General features: G+C 43.3%; 2 protein-coding genes across 33 annotated transcripts in view; one reads left to right on the top strand and one right to left on the bottom strand.

The window, feature by feature from the left end:
- The window catches only part of FAM13A (family with sequence similarity 13 member A), a 120,323-nt gene extending 117,154 nt beyond the window's left edge, over positions 1–3,169 (top strand). For all 19 annotated transcript variants that reach the window (XM_085544999.1, XM_085545004.1, XM_085544998.1 and 16 more), the window contains 2 exons: positions 259–360; positions 811–3,169. In XM_085544999.1, the coding sequence (XP_085401125.1) occupies positions 259–360; positions 811–937 (229 nt within the window). In that variant the 3' untranslated portion in view covers positions 938–3,169. The remainder of the gene's footprint in view (positions 1–258; positions 361–810) is intronic.
- Positions 3,170–3,372: 203 nt separating this feature from the next.
- Positions 3,373–19,682, bottom strand: part of HERC3 (HECT and RLD domain containing E3 ubiquitin protein ligase 3) — a 36,466-nt gene continuing 20,156 nt past the window's right edge. For 11 of the 14 annotated variants that reach the window (XM_015861209.3, XM_085545015.1, XM_085545014.1 and 8 more), the window contains 14 exons: positions 18,049–18,160; positions 16,716–16,905; positions 16,216–16,379; positions 15,649–15,762; positions 15,111–15,134; positions 14,931–15,020; positions 13,540–13,710; positions 12,791–12,934; positions 11,248–11,414; positions 10,188–10,254; positions 8,802–8,884; positions 6,267–6,450; positions 5,631–5,733; positions 3,373–4,988 (listed from right to left, as the gene is read on the bottom strand). In XM_015861209.3, the coding sequence (XP_015716695.1) occupies positions 4,780–4,988; positions 5,631–5,733; positions 6,267–6,450; positions 8,802–8,884; positions 10,188–10,254; positions 11,248–11,414; positions 12,791–12,934; positions 13,540–13,710; positions 14,931–15,020; positions 15,111–15,134; positions 15,649–15,762; positions 16,216–16,379; positions 16,716–16,905; positions 18,049–18,160 (1,822 nt within the window). In that variant the 3' untranslated portion in view covers positions 3,373–4,779. Of the gene's footprint in view, positions 4,989–5,630; positions 5,734–6,266; positions 6,451–8,801; positions 8,885–9,759; positions 9,847–10,187; positions 10,255–11,247; positions 11,415–12,790; positions 12,935–13,539; positions 13,711–14,930; positions 15,021–15,110; positions 15,135–15,648; positions 15,763–16,215; positions 16,380–16,715; positions 16,906–18,048; positions 18,161–19,682 lie in introns of those variants that run through there. The other 3 variants (XR_014945303.1, XR_014945302.1, XR_014945301.1) reach the window with 3 other exon arrangements.

Genomic DNA, 19,682 nt, shown 5'->3' with positions numbered 1-19,682 from the left:
TACCTTCAGCAAGTAAATTTCACTGTAGTTAGTGATCAATTGTGAAATGCACACTTAACCTAAGCCTACATGCCCAGTCTTTTTGTTGAAGTAAATTCAGAGACCTTTTCATTGCAATTAACTCCAGATTCCCGGGGCTGCTTGTAGAGCAGTTCAGTTGCTTGGCATCCATATGACACTACATTTGCACACGTACTGTATGTTCCCAGTTGTAACTGTGCTCATAAGTATAATCGTATCTGTGTTTAAACCCAACAGCCCTGAACTGTTAGAGCAGCTGCAAGAAGTCAGGGAAGAGAAAAAGCGGATCAGAAAAAAACTGAGAGACTTTGAAGATAATTTTTTCCGACAAAATGGGAGGTAATTTCTCAGCTCTTCCTGTCTTTCCACTGTTCTTAATCAATTTGGCACCTCCAATTATGGAAAGTTACCTGAATTCACTGCTGTATATTCAGTTGCCATTGTTATATCTCTTCTCACATTTGTTACAGTTGCCCATTGAAATGAATGATCTATATTTTTCCCCAAAGATCTTGAGGGACCACAACCCCTTTGCTAACTGTGGAAAGCTGTATAAGTATGGAAAATCCATCTGCTTCCAGCAACACTGGCAGGAATGATGGAATGATATTTCCTTAGGGATAGAGTATCTGGTCTTTGTCCCCAGTGACATCATATGTTTCTCTGTCCTGATCTTGCATGTCTGTGAGGTATCTAGACAGAAGTCCAACAAGGGCTTTGCTTTAGAGTAGCTTCTGAGGAAAGACCTACTGATACAAAAATCTTCACGTCTCCTTTTACTCCCACTAGGAATGTGCAAAAAGAAGACCGTACTCCTATGGCTGAAGAATACAATGAATACAAGCAGATTAAGGCCAAACTGAGGCTGCTGGAGGTCCTGATCAGTAAAAGAGATATTAGCTCAAAGATCATGTAAAGGAGGAGATTGGTTTTACCAACACACTAAGAGAGAGCACCAAGCGGACAAGTGCGTGAAGTGGATGCATCGAAAGCCTGGCTGGGGAGGGCTGAGGAGCTCCCTGGGAACTGAAGGGCCATTACCGGAGGCAGGACGGGGAGAAAGGGTGGCTTTTTCCATCACTCTCTCCACTTGCTGTTGTCCACTCTTTCTCCAGGCCTGACGCCCAAAATGGAGTTTGCCAATGTAGGAGACATGATGCTGTCCTCAGTGACTGCACTGAAGGGTTCCTTCTGTTTTGATTTGCTTACAGATCCTGTAATATTTAGAATATGAAAGCCAGCCATGCTATTATTCTTTTTTTTCCAGGATATCATAGCAAGAGGCAAAGTAGCATGAATAGTGATTAAATCATCAACAGCTTCCACTTTGTTTTACCAGACCTGACCCGATCTCATGTGACGGCACAGGTCAGATAGCACCCAGATTGTTCTCTTGTAGCTACAGTAAAGATTTGCTAAGACTTTTGACCAGTCTCTTTGGAGTTCAGTATCTTCCAGTCCTTTATGAAATGTTGGAAGAGTATCCTGGTCATAGCCCAGAACTTGTTTGAGTTACAGTTTTGCACAGGATTGAGTTGGGTTTTCTTCCCACTTTTCTTTTTTGACTGCCAATTCAATTAAGAAGAAAGTACCTACATCTGTTTGGGATAGCACAAGAGGTGTTCAGCAAGGTTTGTGCCTGCTTGTTCCCCTTGGAAGGAGATGCTGTGAGATTATGACAATGTTTGGGCAACTGGGAAGAAGTTTTATCAGCTTCAAGTTAAGTTAGAATGCCTTGAGAGTTTGGTAGCTGCTCGGCTAAGTGTCAGCTATCAAGCATCTGGAAGACACACCACATTAGCCCTTACACTTCTGATAATGGGTGTAAGAGCCAGAGGTGAAAGTCCACATGGATGTCATGCACACCCATTAGCCTGAGTGTGGCTGAAGCAGCAGAGGATGTTCTTTTCTTCCCTGTGGCTTTGTTGGGTGTAGCTTGTATGCTGGGGCAGGGGATACTGCAGGGAAGTGCTGCGCATGCGTCTCAGGTGCAGGATTGAGCAATTAAACTTTGTCACATCAAAAAAGTGGATCCTGGGACACTGGATTCCAGTTCTTGCATTGGACAATCACTGCCTGAAGGAGTGAAAGGCACCAAGCTCAGAAACATAGTGAGCAGCTGACACCTCTGCAGCCCTGTGCACTCCAGGAGCACATGCAGGCAGTCACTGCCCTGCAGCCCCTGCCCCTGGAGCAGGATGCTCTCGGTTATGGGGTCTTGGCCCTGGTATCACAAGGAGATGCTGTCTTTTATCTCAGTGCAGGAGCCAAAGAGCTGAGGATGAATGCAGTGCACCTCATCACAGCCAGGCTTCATACAGGAGCAGGGCCCACAGAAAAGCTCCTCGTTTCCTTTCTCTCTGTGGGCAGGAGGGTCCATAAAGGGGTGCACCCTTCCACGTGCTGTCTGCGCTGATTCTTGCCAAAGCTGGTGCTGAGGGCAGGTCTCTTTGGCACCCCCCAGCTACTCGGGAGGCTGCCTTCCCCCCTTTTCCCCCAGGGCTCTGCACTGGCAGTCTGCCTCATAAGACCTTGATGTGCTTCTGTTAGGAAGGAGCTTGGGGCCAGTTTTTCTACTGACAGCAGAATTGCCCGCTCCTATAGAGCAGTAGTAAAGGCTGAATTCCCTGGTTCTAAGGGCTCATATGATGAACTGGGGTGTGGCTTTCAGGAGGCACTGAGTGTCCATCACGAGGGAGGTGAGCATAATAGTTGGGCTCAGAAACTGCATTTGAAGGTGACTGACCGGAAGGGACTCTTGGTGTAGATCCTGCCCCTTTTTCCTCCTCACTCATGCTGCAGTGCGCCGACTGCTTCCCAGGAGTGTGATTGATTTCTCTGATGATTTTTCCAAGCCTGTTTGCACTGTGTTACCAATAAACGATGGTTGCTGAGGTTTGCCCCTAACAAATCTTGATAAAGGACACGTAGGGAACAGTCGGTTGCACTGTTTGAACTGATGAGCTGGTAGCATTTCCTGATGCTTTAGTGACCGCAGTTCACGTGGCACACTGCTAGAATTTCAGATAGCTTCTATGAGATGTAAGTACAGTTCTGCACTTTAGAGAGTTTATATTTTTGAACCTTGAAAGCTGAGCTTACCAGAATCCGTTCAATAAAATTGTAAATGAAAAAAGAAACGAAGACACTCCTGGCTGCCTCCTGTCTATTTCTGCAGTGCTGTTTTCCCTCTGGTAAAAAGCAAACCCACCATCTGCACCGCTGCAAAGAAAGTAAGAAAGATGGGCAGGGAGAAGAAGGGGGTGACAAAACTCCACATTAGCTTTGGACTTCCAGACATGGAGTTCCTTCCTTCCTCCTTCCCTCCCTCTGATAGAAACAGCCATTATCAACATTTCATATGCTTCTTTATTTTTCTTCAATGCTGCATTCCATTACCAGCGCTCCACTCCTCCATTTGCCAAGACAAAACCTATAACCTTTTGTTACAAGGTGCAAAGTTCAATACTATATATCGAACGTGGTGCATAAAGGGTACGTCCTAAGAACAATTCAATTGCAAAACAACCTTAGGCTTCAAATGAGATTTACACCTTAAAAATGGGGTAGTCGTTTACTTACTTATCATTAATGGGATGGGGGCTCTCCAACCTTACAGGATACAGCTCACACTTTTGCCTGCTCAACTCTTACTGTACAGTTACTTTACATTATCACTGCAGTTCATAACAGATTGTCCTTCAGCCTTCCCCCCAGCACACGCTGAACACAACAGATGCCACAGGCTCCACTCCAACCGTGAGCTGCAGTAATAACACCAGCCTCCAAGCAGAGAGACGCTGCACCAACAGGGATTTAATGCTGCTTTCTTTTCCTCTGAGCTGATGAGGCTGGAGAGCTCACACACACCCTCACACACGCAGGACTCCTCTGGAGAAAGGCAGCAGTGGTAATTGCTGCCAAGTCTCCTTGTAATGAAGAACACATCTGATAGAACAGAAACACTGGACTTGGCTCTGCCCCCCTGCCTAACATGGGGACAGAAAAGCAACACCAGAGACACACAGACCAAGAAACCTGTTGTTAACGGCACGGTTTGTCCATCCACCAGCCTTAACACAGAGGAATCCGATGATCCTTTAAGAAGATGTTGCTTGGGAACAAAGTTTGACGCAACAGAGGAAGAACAAACCAACCCTGCAACCAGCACATCCTCCATGAGATACACTGGTGCAAAAAGACAAAGCACGTACCATAAGTGACCTGGGGATAACAAGTGACACCTCAACCCCGTACCATATGCCAAGGACCAAAGAGTAGAGGGGATACTTTCACTCCAAGTAAGCAAGAACCAGCTTGCATTTAAAGAAGGAAGGAAAAATAACAAAGGGTGGGGGGGAATCACAGCTTTTTTAAAAGGTGATGGCTATTTCATCCTGAATTACCACCATAGCCTAAGTGCAAGGAACACCAAATACAGAAACTGATCTAAAACGAGAAGTCAGTGCGTGTAGGGGCAATAAGAGCAAACTACAAGGAGTTGCTGGTAGGGCACTGCTGTGAATCTGGAGGGGAAACAACAGAAAAGCTCACTGAACTGTGTTCAGCAGATCAGAAAATCCAAAGCAACAGTCCCCACCTGCTAAAGCCTCACAAAATACTGGCAGCGTCAGGTTGAGACTGCATTGTCCAAATCTGTTCTTATTAATTTTCCCCAGAAAATGCTCCAATCCCTTCCCATAAAAAATAAACCCAAGCCCACTGCATACCCAAGTGTCTGTGCCTCCCCCACACCAGTCAAGCTAAGCTGAAGCCCTCATAGTGATCAATGGCTTGCACCAGCCGGGCGCTGAGGATCTCCTTGCTGCTGTACTTGGGCAGGTCCAGGAGGTTGTAGCAGGTGTGAGCCACAGGCAGGTACTGCTCCCCGTTGGTGGTGGACTGGATGACGATGCGGAGGCTCGACATTCCATAGATGGGGATGCGGTCGCTGCCCGTCAGGAACACTGGAAGCAGAGAGAAGGGAGGCTGGTCAGGGCAAGCACCTCCCTTTGAGGCTGGAGAAGACCTCTAGAGGTCGTTTAGACCAACGCCATCTATTGCTTGAAGCAATACACACAGATGCATTTCTCAAGGCTGTTTCTCAATGGCATTTCCTCTCAGTACACCACTCCCCTCCCACATGGAGAAAGCCATCAGGAGATGTGATAAACAACACCTTCTCACACCAGTGTGGCCTCATTTTCCCACATAATATATGTCAGCTTCTCTACTTGGTTGTCACCCCCAAATTGCCCCAGTGCCCCTCATAAGAGTGTTATAATGCCTGCAGAAGAAGCAACCAGATTAAAACTGGTACTGGGGGCTGCCACAACCCACCACCTAGCAATAAAACAGATGGATACTGTACTCCCACTGCAGACATTGCCCTGGGATAACCACCCACTTCAATCACACAGTGGTTTTGAGGCTGGGGGGGTTAACAGGGAGAAAGCAGATGATTATCTGATGAACAGGTAACTGAGGAGCCAGCCCAGCACATTGGTCACTAACTGCTACTGCAGTGTGCCACAACCTTGGAGCTCTAGACACTCCTCACCCAATTATTTTCTTTCAGCAGACAGCCTGCACCACTGCAAAATACTTACAGAGAAATTTCTTCTTCTTCTCCAAGGGAAATGCATGAAAGGTTTCCCAAAACATTCTCACAGTTGGATGCGTCGCAGTGTAGTCTCCCTTATAAACAGCGCTCTATTAGGAAAGCAAAAGGTCACATCACTGCATCTAGCAACAGAAAGCAAAAACCAAGCAGAAACCAGCCCTGATCTCTCCTGTTGCCTGACATCACATTGCTGTCTGGCAGTTAAGAAACGGAGCATCAGAGTGCCAGGAACATGGGAAGCACCGTGAGCAACAGCACAGCTCAAAGATGCAGCAAAGCGTTTTCCCAACCATTTCTGAACCCTTTGTCAGTGTTTTTGGTGGGGTTTTTTGCCCTTGTAAACTGGAGTGAGTTTTTCTCTAGGTTTTGCCTCTTTCCTACAGTCTTAGCCTCCACACTGATAAAAACCAGACTGAAGTCCTTCTCCTCTATTCCTTCTCATCCCTGATTTCCTCCCCGAGCTGTATTTAGTAACATGACAAAGAGACATTTCGTGTGATTGGCAGCAAGATGAACAAGAAACATACAAAAGGACAGTGTGGCTCACCACACTCACGTCCCACTGTGCTCACCCTCCTGGTGCTCATTAAAAAGACAAAAACGGAGACAAGGGAAGCTTTACCTCCTCCAGTTCCTCCCAGTTGTAGTTGCTGTTTCCAACTATCATGGCCCTGAGCTCCGTGGGTTGGAACAGCTCCAGGACCTTCCCACCACACACCTTCAAGAAGCCAGTGGAGAAAGCTGTGTACCACTCGTGGACGGAGCAGTTGAAGATGTAATTCACATAGGCTTCAACAAATTTTTCCCTAAGACATGGAGAGACAGAGAAAGGCACTTTTACAGAAATGCCAGAGCAGCAGCGCTGTGTGTCTCCCTGGTTTTGCCTGTTGTGCGTCTGACAAAAATCAGTGTTCAGCAACTTTGTCCCACTTCCACCGAGCTCAATCACTACAACGCAAACAAAGAACCAAAGCAGCAGGTAGCACCGAGTGTCTGCTTCACCTCTGAGACGCTACCACTTCCAGAACTGGGAGCCTGGCCAGGCACAATGGGATTCTGCAGAGGCAGCTGCTCCAAACTCAGTCCCCGCTGAGTCCAGACTGAGGAAATCCTGTGCTGAAAAGCCTTGATCTGAAACTACGTGGCCCATTAACTTCCTCCTCAAATTAATTCTCTTACTACAGAACAAGAAAATAAACCTAGGAATCTCTTATTCAGCCTTCACACTCTGGTTACATAAAAATAGAATTCAACTCAGAAGCAGATGGAGCAACCAGGCAGAGTCTGGTACATCAACCATTAGCAGAGAAGGCCACACTTGGAAGAAGCATTGTGACCTTCTTGCAGAGGCATTCTTAGTGCATCTGCCACGTAAAGGCAGCAAAAAGTGGGTAAGAAATTCAAAAAAGAAAACAAGGAAATAGACTGTCAAAAATGACAACATGGAAAAATACATCGTGCTGCAAAGAGGGGGTTATTTTCCCGTGCATTTGTTTTACCATCATTTTGCTGACGGTCACCTGAGCATTAGGGAAACCCAAGCTGATTAAGCACTTAACTGTTGCTTAATACCACCCTGGCAGTTACAGTCACAAAGCATTTACCAAAAACATTTTATGCCGTGATATCCGACATGAACTTCAAAAGAGAAGGGGAAAAAGCAAACATTTCCTACTCGGCATTGTTCAGTCAAAGCAATCCTGAGAACCCTCCAGTTGCCAGTGAACCTTGCTCAAAGAGAAGGGCAACGTCCAAAGACATAAACACAACACACTTCTGAGGCCAGCAGGGCAGCAATTTGGTCCCTCTAAACATAGCAACAGAGGAAGTCATTAAGCAGTAAGGTGGATGAATTGACAGCCATGTCTAGACTTGGATTTAGAGGTTAGCTTGAGTTCAAAACTCTGGCCATGACAAAGCAACTGTATTGTGGATTGCATTCAGGTGGTGCAGTCACAGACGTGCCTTTCTCTTTAAGGATCTACTCCTCCTGTTGCCTTTCCTCACTAAACAAACAGGAGTTAACCTGGATGTTCTTCCCAAGCATTTGCTCTGAGCTAAAACAGCAGATCCTTCCCCTAAGCCAATGCAGCACACAGCAGTAAAAAGGCTATTTTACTTTTGAATGTACATGCCTACGCAAACTGAAGACCAGCACTGGCATTTTCATCTTCACTGTCTCAAACTCACCCACGCTCATCTTGCTGCCCATCTTCTCTTTACAGGGAGAAAGACAGACAGATTTACACTGCTCCACCTCTACCTGAGTTTCATATGGAGACAGCTACCTAGCTGTAAAACTGCAGTGAAGTAGCTAAGAATTTAATACAGACAGAGCTTTTGTTACAGCCCTGGTTTTAGACGCAATCAGAACCATTTTAAATAATCAGATTAATAGGAAATGACTTCATCTCCAGAATTGCCAGTAAGGTCTTCAGCAGTCATAGCACAAACCCCTGACCATCCTGCTGACTAATCACTGGATCACACCATTTTGCCAGCAGGGAAAGAATCTGAATGCTGTTTCAAGTAATCAAGGCATCTGTAGAAATCCAATTACAGGATTATGAGAAGAAAATACTTTAGCAGCTGGAAGAAAATCAAGGGGGGGTAAACAGTAGCAGTACTTGAATAACTCTGAAGGTTTCAGACAAATGCAAAGCTATTTGTTTATATACAGCTGGGCCTTATGGCTCTGATCAGGGATGGTGGTCCTCTGCCAGGCATATTAAGGGAATGTTTTCTGCTCCAGAATTAACATCAGAAACAAGTCTGCCAGTCTCTTACTTTTTTCAGGTATAGCTTCTATCTATACCATTCACTGAGATTAACTTCCAAGGACCAAAATCACGTTGTGATCCCTATTTACCATGAGAAAGCTGTGACAGAGGACTACATTAATGCCTTTCATAGAGAAGATACCCACTCAAAAAGCTGTGGGACATTTCTCAAATGCTGTTGGATGCAAACCTCGTTCTGTATTTGAATGGCACATCATGCAATAATTTCCTGAACAACTGGTGTTAGAATCTCTTCACAAATGACTTCTCAGTGACTTCTAATTGTCCCCCACATTTCATCTCAGCCAAATTCTCTGTGGCAGTGCATCTGGCTTCAGCACAAGTGTGAGCCCATCCCCTCATATTACCCTGCTTACCTATTGTCCTTCTGCACCTGAATTTTGTCTCCGTCTTCAATCAGGTTCTTGTGCTCTGTCACACCGTAGCTCTCCCTGCAGATCTATGTAAAGTAACAAAATTAATTTCACTAGAAGTACTTCTCAGACCATGCACCTGCAGAAAGATACAGGGCTCTCTTTCACAGCTGATGAGTGGCATTTGAATGGCGGGACAGAGAAGAGCGTATATGCAGAACACTTTCTCCAACCCATAAATGTCACCGCTTTCTATCATTTACACTTGCTGCAGAACTGACATTAAGCCTAAAAGCAAGTTCAGAATGGGAAAAAGTTCTCCTCTTAGGTCAACTTAAAAAACAAGACTGCGAACTGTAAGAAGGATATTTAATTAAGCCCACATGCTTTGGCAATGAACAGGACTACTTTTTGTTACTATTATTATTATCAATATTGTAATAATGGAAGAGCAGTAGATTAATTCATTTGCTCTCACTGCAAGACAGCATGACCACAAACAAACTGCAGCTCTTGCTTGGCCTATGATGGCACCAATACAAACTGATCATAATTATGGCTGTATTACTTCATCCCAAATTGCAGCTCTTATCTGCTTGACATAAAGGCAAACTCAGGTCTGACTTAGGCAAGAGACAAGTGGGACTTAAGAAGCTTTGTGTTCTCATTTATGAAACAAGAAATAGACAACACTTTCCCAGCTTGACAGTGAGTAGCAGAGCTTCCTGCTACCTTGCTGTTGCCCCAGGCTGTACCTGAACAGAAAGCCGAGAATCTAAATCACACTCAAGATCAATCTACCACTCACAGTCCATTAAAGTGACAGGACTTCAAAGCAAAGGCACTGAAACATGGAAACCCTTAACCTGCCTGAGGGTAGCAGAGGAAAACACCACTGGAGAACAATGATGCTGCATTTCTTCATGAGTATTGATCTGTTTGCATATGAGGAAAGTCCTACCTGATATCTTAATGTACATGAAGATCTAACTCTTAATTCTAGGGAACCTCCACTGTGTAATAGAAATTATTGTCTCTAGGTTACTAGCTAGAAAAGAAAAAAAATACATATTACTCTAAAAGCACAGGAAAGCTGCTCACAAGCAAGGAATCTAGTTATTACTCTCTTCTATAAGAAGTCAGTCACTGGCATTATGGCACACACCACGGTGACAACACAGCTGCTATGAAAACCACTCTATTTAACCTGCTTACTAGCTTAGTTTTCATTGCCATATATAAGAGAACAAGAGTTGACAACAAAGCATTTTAACATCTTAACATTAACACAGGGTATTCACTATAGGCATATTTTAGAACAAACACATAATGCACACAAATGGGCTTCAGCCATACACACACAGCACTTGTATGTTAAATACATCTTACTGTAAAATTCAAGCAGAATGTCTCTTCTATATCTTCCCCAGGATAATCTAAAAGCTGCTGAAGACTCCTGTATTTGAGTCAGGAAAGAAAGAAAAACATATTCAAAAAGCCATACATTTAAAAAGAAAAAGAAAGCTGGCAAAAGGAAAAAGCATCATATATCTGGGTATAGAGGATAGCAAGAAAAGAGGCCCTCTGAGTCACTTGAAAAGGTAAGAAATGTGCTTCAAGGGAGTAGATGCTTTGCTAGAAGCAAGCTAGTCCACACAAAGTATCCATGCAGTCTATGCCTACCCAGTACATGGATACCCTGTAATTATCCTGGCCTCAGAACAGAGTTACGTGGCTAATTTTCAAGGGCTGCTAGATATTTAGACATAAAGGTCTGAGGGATAGAAAGAAAACAGGGAAACTGTGTCTTTATCTCCATTATACAGTAGATATTCTTCTCCTATCCCTCAAAGTCCTTTTGCTGTCTTCACAGAATTTTACTTAATTCTAGTGAAATACAACTGCAGCTTTGTGCTGGTAAACAAGACAGTAACTCAAAAGAGACAGAAGACAGCAGTCACCCAGAGGGATATTAACCTCTCACTGTCAAAGAAAACAAACATCCCCATGCAATTAGGTAGAAAAGATAAAACATATTTTAGAAAAAGCCATTTCTTCACCCAGTCAAGCTCCCTTTCTTCTGGGAAAATGGGAGCAGGTCAGAGTTACGTTGGTTCAGGGCCAAGCCCAAGCCTAGCCTGAGGAAAAAAGCTGAGGCTAGGATCTGAGATCATGCACACAACTGGGCTGTGGAGCAGCAGTGTTTGGCCAGCAAGGTGGGTACAGAAATTATTACCTAAGCAGACAGACCTGACAGCCCAGGGAAGAGAAGGCTTATGTGACATCCACCACAGCAGTCTGCTATTCTCATTGTGCCCCAAAAATAATGTGTCACTCAGAAGGACCAGGAGGTGGGTGACGTGCTGAGCGCTTTTCACCACTTGGCATTTCTCAGTCTCAGATGGATGGTTTCCCTTCCCAGACAGGCTGCACATTTTGTTTTTCCTACCTTCCTTCTGTAGGGGACAGCTCCTTCAAATCCTCTAGGCATGGCTTCACATTCAAGAGCTTTTTGTACAGAGCCAAGGGAAAGTGAAGGTCTACCACCGTGAAGTTGTATATTGCAAGACCGCATATGATGCCAATCAAATGAAACCAGTTGTGTTCTACAAAACACTTTAAAACCACACAGAGAAAGCCTGATGAGATGCAGCATTTCTGGCACGATGCATTGCACTCTTACCCCATGCATGAAGAAGCCAGCCCCTGCTATCTCAACTGCGACAAAAACACAGTGCCTCAGGTCCCAGTCTGGTGGTGAATTCCTTGATCCTAACCTCGCTGGAGTGTGGCACAGGAATGAAGCTTCAGAAAAAGAGTCCTATTACTTCTGTAAACCTCTGCGTTTAGACGTTACAGTCATAGAATGGCCTGGGTTGACAAGGACCACAACGATCATCTAATTTCAACCCCCTTGCTATGTGCAGGGCTGCCAGCCACTAGACCAGGCTGCTCAGAGCCACATCCAGACATTATCAAAGCTTCAGCGTTTGCCACCTATGTACTGCAAGCAAATCTGTTAGCACTTCTCTCCCTGTCACCCACTCTATCTTCTATTAAAAAGCTTATGCATAAGCACAGTGCCACCCAGGCAAACACAAGCAGCTGTTGGTACCCAGGGCTTCATTCCTTCACGTATTTACTCTCACATTGCCAGGTCAGTCATAGACTCGTTACCTGGATTTGCTAAATGCTGTAAATAAATGAATACATGACTCAGATATTTTCAGTGATCGTGCTGTCATTACTCTTAAGTGTCAAAAGATTTGATATTTTTACAGCTTTAACACAAAGAGTAATTGCTCTGTAATACTGTTACAAATTACAAAAGGCACCATGTAATTTCCTTCCTTTAACAACGTAATTAATCAACTAAAAGGACCCCCCACCAGGGCAACTGTACCTCAGGGTAACATTGATAACATCATTTTCCATCTTAGGACATTTCCTAACTAGGAAGAAAAAGGACAAAACAATCACCTCCAGCTATCTGAGAGACTGAGAACTTCCTATCTTTCCCAAACCAACCAGTGTTCACAACACCATTCTTGCTTTTTAAGAGCTTCCACACATAGATCATTAACAAGTTTTAAACTTGAAGGTGATAGTGATGCATGAATAAGTAGATTGATTGCAATTACGTGAACAGCAACGGAAGTACTGAATTTTAATGCCAGTATGACCTAAACCTCTGGTTGTGTAAAACAGCACATGATCATCACATTCATGCTATTTGAGCATTCTATTAACTGTCATCTGATACTTAATTCAAGCTTTATTGTGGGGTATGAATAAAGAGCCAATTTCTTAACAGGCATAATTAGAGTTAATGGACCTATACTAATTTACATGGACTGAAAATAAAGCTCACGTTATGCCGTGGGTGGAAAATAGGAGGAAAATCATTTCTTTCCCATCATTTGCCACTAGCTTCATTATCATTTAAAGCAGTACATTATTTCAACCTGTGTGCACAGGGGGCAAGGGCTCACCGTGTCTGAAAACCACAGCAGGTTTGATTCTGGGTAGTAAGTGAACATGCCGTAGATGGGGTTGAGGAGCTCTTTTAGCAACAGGAGGAAAAATTCCTTTGTCACCCCTCCAGCATCAACAGCTTCCTCACCATCAAAGATGACCTGCAGAAAACAAGGTCAGTAACAAGGATGCAGAGCTGAGACAGAACGAATCACACACCTTTCTGACTGAAAGCCACGCAAAGCAACTTGCCTGACACGCCCCAACCTGCTACAGTTCTTGAGCCAATTTCAAGCACTCTGCTTGCAGGGAAGGACAGGGATCACAGAGTGGCAAATATGATATTTAGATAAACTTTAACTTCTTATGTTTCTCCTGTTGGATAGCAATCAAGTCATGATCAACTGCCTCCTCAGCAACAGAAGCAGCATGACAGCAGCTACTGAACCTCACAGCAACTGCTCGGAGATAAAAGACACTTTATTACAAGTGCCCTGCTCCCACAGAATGGCAAAACAGAAAACACATCCTATCACAGACATTACTTCCCTCCTGCCCCTTTCCTAGAAGGGCCACCAGGAAAAGAGAGCAAACCGTCTAAATGGGTTCCTGTGAACTAAATACTGCCAAAAGACTCCTGGAGTCAGAGAGGAGAAAGATTCACCTCCCCCACTGAAGAGGTGTAGCAGAGTTCTGTAGTGGCAATGCAAAGGGCAGTGAGGCTATGGAAGTGTCAGCTGCATGAGAAGGTTTAAGGCAAACTCACCTTAAGAGGCTTTTTCAAATCAATGTCTGAATGGATACTCAGCTCTCTCAAAGCATCACCAACTAAATTACTCCTGCGAACATGAAGGACCAGGAAAGGGCTTCTGGCCAGCAGAGGCTCCAGGGTGAGAAGCATGAAGACATTTTGCAAATTTGCACCATTTATTGCCACCTGTAAACAAGAAAGGCATGAGAAACAGCTGGAAGGAAAACAGATATATGCCTGATGTTCATTTCTTCCTTTCAGTTTGTTTTCCTCAGGGTATGAGGATTGTGTGAGCACTATTCAGGACTGTGTGTATGCGTGCCTGCTTGAACCCTCATCTTCCACACCCACACCTTTTGAGATCGTCAGTTCACAAACTTAAGAAACAGATATTAAGCAGAGATATTAAATTCCTGGACACTATTTGATGTTAGTGACAGGCAGATGGAAGAAAAGGACTTTCCTCAAGCTTCTAAAATAGCGTGAACATGGCCTTGAAATGGTATCATACAGTCCACAAAGGAAAATTGTGTTACTAACTCACCGGGTGAAAATACACCAAGGAATTCACTGCAGGCAATCGAAAGCCCTCATTTATGTAGATTTTCAGGTGTCAGTTAAGATACAAAGTCCAGTCAAAGGTTTTGACCACCCATAGAGCATTCATTCTAGAGTCTGTTGCTGTTATAAGCAACAAATTCATACAGTAAATTCAGTTAAAAACTCAAACGACCTCGAGACAGAAATCCACTGGAAACCAAACTTCCATTCCAGCACTAACAGAAGTACTGTTTTTGACCTCTAAGTGATTGTATTCATAAAGATTCTGTCTCACAGGACAACACAACTGCTGCAAGCCTGCCATTCTGCCAAGATGCAGCAGACACACTCCTAACAGCAGTGCGCAAATGGCACTTTGGGGAGTTGGAAATACACAGAAGAAAGTGGCAAAATAAGAGCATCAGAAGCTGACTCCTGCTGCTAAGTGATTGCAGGCCAAGCTTGCAGGTAGAACCAGAAGTCAGACTTTAACTCTCAAGTTCTGACAACCACCACTCCTCTGCCAGGCAGAAGCTGCAAAAAGGTGCCCACCAGCTCCTCTAACAGAGACCTCAGATTAATTCATATGCTTGGACTCTCATAATACACAAGACTTCCTTCTCTACACAGTTTAGACTCCCACCATCTGCAATTCTGATGTTACCAAACTTCTTGAAGTTCAAAAAAACTAAGCAATGTGTCTGCCATGGGCAAACAGCTTCTCCAACTAATCTGCTTTCTTGTAACACAGAAACAATAAAACGAGGTACAAAGTAACTCCTGTGAACTCCTTTCCTTGCAGGCACCAATGCAAAAGACAAGAAAAAAAGTAATAGGGCAGGAAAACTGGAAGAGAGAATGATTACCTGCATCTGTAGTTCTGCATCTGTCTGTAACATCTTGGTCTTAGCCTGAGCATCAAAGATGAAAGGATAAGAACAGAGAGTCACAGCATCCTGCAAGACAGACAGACAGACAGATCTGTGCCCACTTACAGCTTCTATAAACACTTTTTCAAATAAGAGTCATAAAAGCAGTTTTCTTACCTGCATGATAGATGGTCTTACTTTCTGTGAAGGAGAAAAAAAAAAGGAGAGATCAATGAAAATCTTTTTCTCTATAGAATGTGTTGTGCATTTCTTAGGATGGTCTTGGTTCGAGTCTTGGTTCAGTCCCTTATCCAGTTACATGTTACACTGCCCACTCTAACAAAGCAATATTTTGAGATCATTATCTGCATTTATGCACAATATTGCCTAAACAACAGAAGCAAAGGGTAAAAATTGTAACTTTAGAAACACTTTATTTCACTCACAAGGTATAGATTACACTAAAAGGATTCAGTGACTGAATCAACCCATTTGTGAAGGAACTGAAATGATAATCACAGAAACTGTTGCAAAAATTAGTTAAGTATTGTCAGTGTCTGCTCTTCATCAAGTCACCAACTGTCCAAATCTGAGACTTAATGCAGAGATGCTCCTTCACTGAATACGTTATGCTCTCTAATAAGAGGATGTTAAAAACATAGACCTCTTTCATCAGAGACACAGATGTGGACAGCATACACGTGAAAGCTCTTACCATGCCAGCCTGATGTAAGAACCACATGAGGTAGTCCTCCTGAATGTCCACCAAGCTTGAAATCTCAGGGATATAAAACTTATCGTATTCTATATGTTTAACTTTCTGATTTACCTAGGGAAGAAAACAGACAGTTTTTAAAATCTGGATGCGTTCAGCATTCTTAGAACAGGCAGGTTTGCTTTTATAAAATCAAATACAGCAGGTTGCAGCAAAAAGGCTCTAGAAAATTGAAAAAATTCTTTTGATTTTAGCTCCTCTTTCTCCTCATCCAGGCAAAAGAGCACAAATACATTGGGAACAGAAGTGTAGTAGGGCACTTGTATCACAGCAATGCATGTGGTCTTGTGGCTCAGCTGCAGCATTCTTTACAGTGAATTTTTCCTAGTGTTTGAGTCACAACTAAGCAACCTTCAGGTACACTGAATTCAGAATAACCGGTAACATCCTCGCCATTTTGGAGCTTCAATGAACAGTGAGACAGCTAACATGCCAGAGCTGTTCCCCAGCTGACAAAGAGCACACAAGACTGAATCATCTTGAGCCAACACACACACCCAGGCTTACTTTATGGAGTTTCTCCAGAAGCCTGAGAGCAGCTGTAATGTAGCTACTGAACAAGACTGGAATCAACAACGTTTTTCTTCCACTGAGGAGGTAAACCACTGCACCTTTATAGAGATCCACCAGCCTGAGGAAATATCTTGGGCACACCTGAGACCACCAGTTATCTGGAAAGAAGAGGAACATCAAAATTAATCTGGAATTGGATGCCTCAGGGCACTCCCTTAAACAAAAGTGAAAATAGGGGAGCTAAAGCTGAAAATAGAGGAACACACCTAGAAAACAGTTTCAAAAAAACCTCCCCAGTTCCTTCCTGACTGTTGTAATAGGAAAGCGAGCAGAGGAAGGAGCAGACACTTAATCTATCATTACCATTGCAGCCACAGTTAACAAAATCACCAAAACTAAATCAACTTGGAAATGTGACTGAAAAGTCAGAAGACAGTACTAGGCATCCCGACTGGGTGGTGAGTGTAACATGCATCTAAATGGTAGTCTCTTACCAAGAACTTTGCTAGGGTTGGTGTCCAAGCGCAGAATAGCCATTGCCAGAGGAAGCGTTAATGTGATATAATACTTTGAATCTTGGAAGGGTGGGAATTCAGGGAGAATCAGATAGATCCTCATTGCCTCAACATCTGGTGGTGAGCTGGACAACTGAGGAATCAAAAAGCTTTCAAAGCTCTTCAGTATCTAGAGGGAAAAAAGACAAAATGAGGCAACTTATCCTGGATGACAGAGATCCTCCAAAATTAATGATTTGTAAACAGCACACAAAGAGCAAAATCAGCTTTTGCCTCCGATCCCTTAAACACTCCACAGGACACAACTAAACTCATTTACTCAAAATGTATAAATGTTTGTATGTTTTTTTCCAGGGGTGTCTAGGTTTGTTAACCCCTCTTGCTCAAGGTCACATCCTTTCTTTGGAAGCCCAGTCAATTTAACAGTCTGGAAACACTTCTGAAATAGTGGTTTATGTGCCTAAAAGCGTAGCAAAACAGACACTAAACCCTATAGATAAAGCTCTCCAGAAATAATTCTGTCTGAAGCAGACAGGTAACACGTAAAATTTCACCTGCTGCAGTTCAAGTCTGGCAAAATGTCACACACCATCTTCCTACCAGTGTCTTTCTGATGCCTACAATACACAGAGATTCAACATATCACAGGTGAGTGTACAAAGGTCCCACTGTGCCTGAAACAAGGACTGCAAAGTCAACAGGGCTACTCAACACACTGAGTCATTTCTGCTGAAGGGAAGTCAGGGAGGTTGATAACAATCATTAGATATGACCAATGAATAAATAGCAAAAGTGAAGTTAAGAAATTCTAAAGAGCTGTGAGGAGTACAGCACACCGGATGAACTGAAGAGACATTTTACATACTCGGTTCTTAAATGTTACTTTAAGTTTCTTAAGTTACTTTAAGCTTTTCACCCCTACTAATATTTGGCACTCAGTAGAATTTCCATTTCAGGCCAGAACCCTTATAATGAGGCCTTTCTCAATTTCCTCCTGAGGAAATAGCAGTATTAAAAGAGCAATCGAGACAGATTTCAGCAGCAAAATCACAGCATAATATTTGGTGTGACTTACTAGCTCAGCCAGCAAGTGTAACTTTATTACTCAAGCAAACAAAGTTTTTGAGGCAGATTTGGAGAACATCAAAATCCATCCAGGTCAGTGGAGATGTATTCACTGATAAAATGATGGATCCAGACTGCAGATTTCAAATTCAAATGCTCCTCAGAAAATGTTGTTTCTTGTGTGTTACAGAGGGACAAAGATTTTGATTCCCCCTAGGAGTACCCAAAAACCTGTGAAGTATAATACCTGGTCTAGGAGAACTGAATGTTGCGAGTTCATCAGCTTCTCGAACAGCACCCTGGTGGAGTTCAAATCAATCCCTGGGATCTTTGGACTGGTCTTAAAATGTTCATCAATTCTATTAAAAAAAAAAAAAAGATCACAGACATAAGTTCAAGGAAGAGAAAACACTACCTTTATATTGGCTTTGTCTCAGAGCAACTGATGGAGGACTGACCCCCACGGAATTAATCAGACTAGAAGCAAAGCAGAGTTTCAAATCTTTTCCCTAAGGACAAGATGCACAATTCCCCCTCTAGAACTCCTCTGGGCCTTGTTTAGATTTAGGATTCTGGCAGATAAAGTTTATCAAACTCTTTGATATAGCTTCACAGATGCCAGTAAAAATTAAAAGATAACTGCTACAATTCCACTAACCTCACAGAATTCCCAAGTATGACACTATTTATCCCTAGGAATGTGTTTCATCAGACACACTCTGAAGGAAACAGCACCTATTAAACATGGGGTGCATTTGTCAGGTTGCTGGTGCAGCTGCAATCAGATGTTAATCATAGCCTGTTGGAGTACTTATCTCCATAACAACGTGAGCACCAGGCTGGAAATAGCTCTGCAGAGTCACACTGCTGTACAGGCAGCTTCAGTAGTAGTAATGCAGCATGCCCAGTCACACAGACACAGAAATACTGCTTCTCTACTCAGCCCCGTGTACCATAGTGCTGTACTGCAAACAGGCCTATATGGCATTAGGATAATGAAGGCATGCAGTAGGGTATCAAATTTATCATTCATTTGGTCACAGACCTGTGCAAGTAAAGCCTGCACTAGCCAAGGCATCACTGAGGTGGAAAGAGAACTGCACTAAGGTGAATAAATTACACATACTACTCTTTTCCACGTTCAAAGGAGCTCTGACACTATCTGCAATGACTCAAATACTTGGAGACCTCACTGTTTAAAGCCAACACGACACAACTCTCCTGCCACAGTTACATGTTGCCTTCTTGCAACATGACAGAAGAAGCCATTGTACCAGCTGAAAAAATGCAAGAATGATGAGTAGCTTGTTTTCTTTTTCAAGCTGCTCTTGGAAAAGATTACTCAAAAGATTATTCAGAGTAACTAAGTCATCTTCACCTAGTTACAGGTCATTTACTCATCACATCACCATAAAAATTCCTCCTCCACCTCATCTCATCTGTTACCTCCCCAACATTTACAGACACAGCCAACACAGCCCTTCCCAACCCACAGCCTTTGACTCAGCTATGCATATTACATCCTTGTCACCACCTATTGTTAGTTACACTCATCTGAAACTCCTTCTTTTGTAAGCAAAAGCACAAAACTTCCCACAACTGATGTCCCCCTAAAAGGAAAGAGCTTCCATGCTGGCCTGCATGTATTTTTCAAGAGCAGCCTGTGCTGAGGTACAGTTCCACTAGCCTTCACCAGCTAGCTCAGCTGAGTATGAGACTACACCAATACCTGGCATTAATAATTTCCTTTAACATCACCTTACTATCCCTGTCTTTTAAAGTTCATATTCATTTCATAAGGAAAAATAACAATCATGACAACTACAAAGAATCTGCACCACTTACAGTACACTCACCATGCACTTTCTTAGACCCAGCTCT

This window comes from Coturnix japonica, chromosome 4 (assembly GCF_054131305.1).
Source record: "Coturnix japonica strain WE chromosome 4, WE-NBRP24, whole genome shotgun sequence".
In the NCBI taxonomy this organism is placed as follows: domain Eukaryota; kingdom Metazoa; phylum Chordata; class Aves; order Galliformes; family Phasianidae; genus Coturnix; species Coturnix japonica.
Note: the sequence above shows the minus strand (reverse complement) of the source record. Positions and strands in the feature narration are given on the sequence as shown.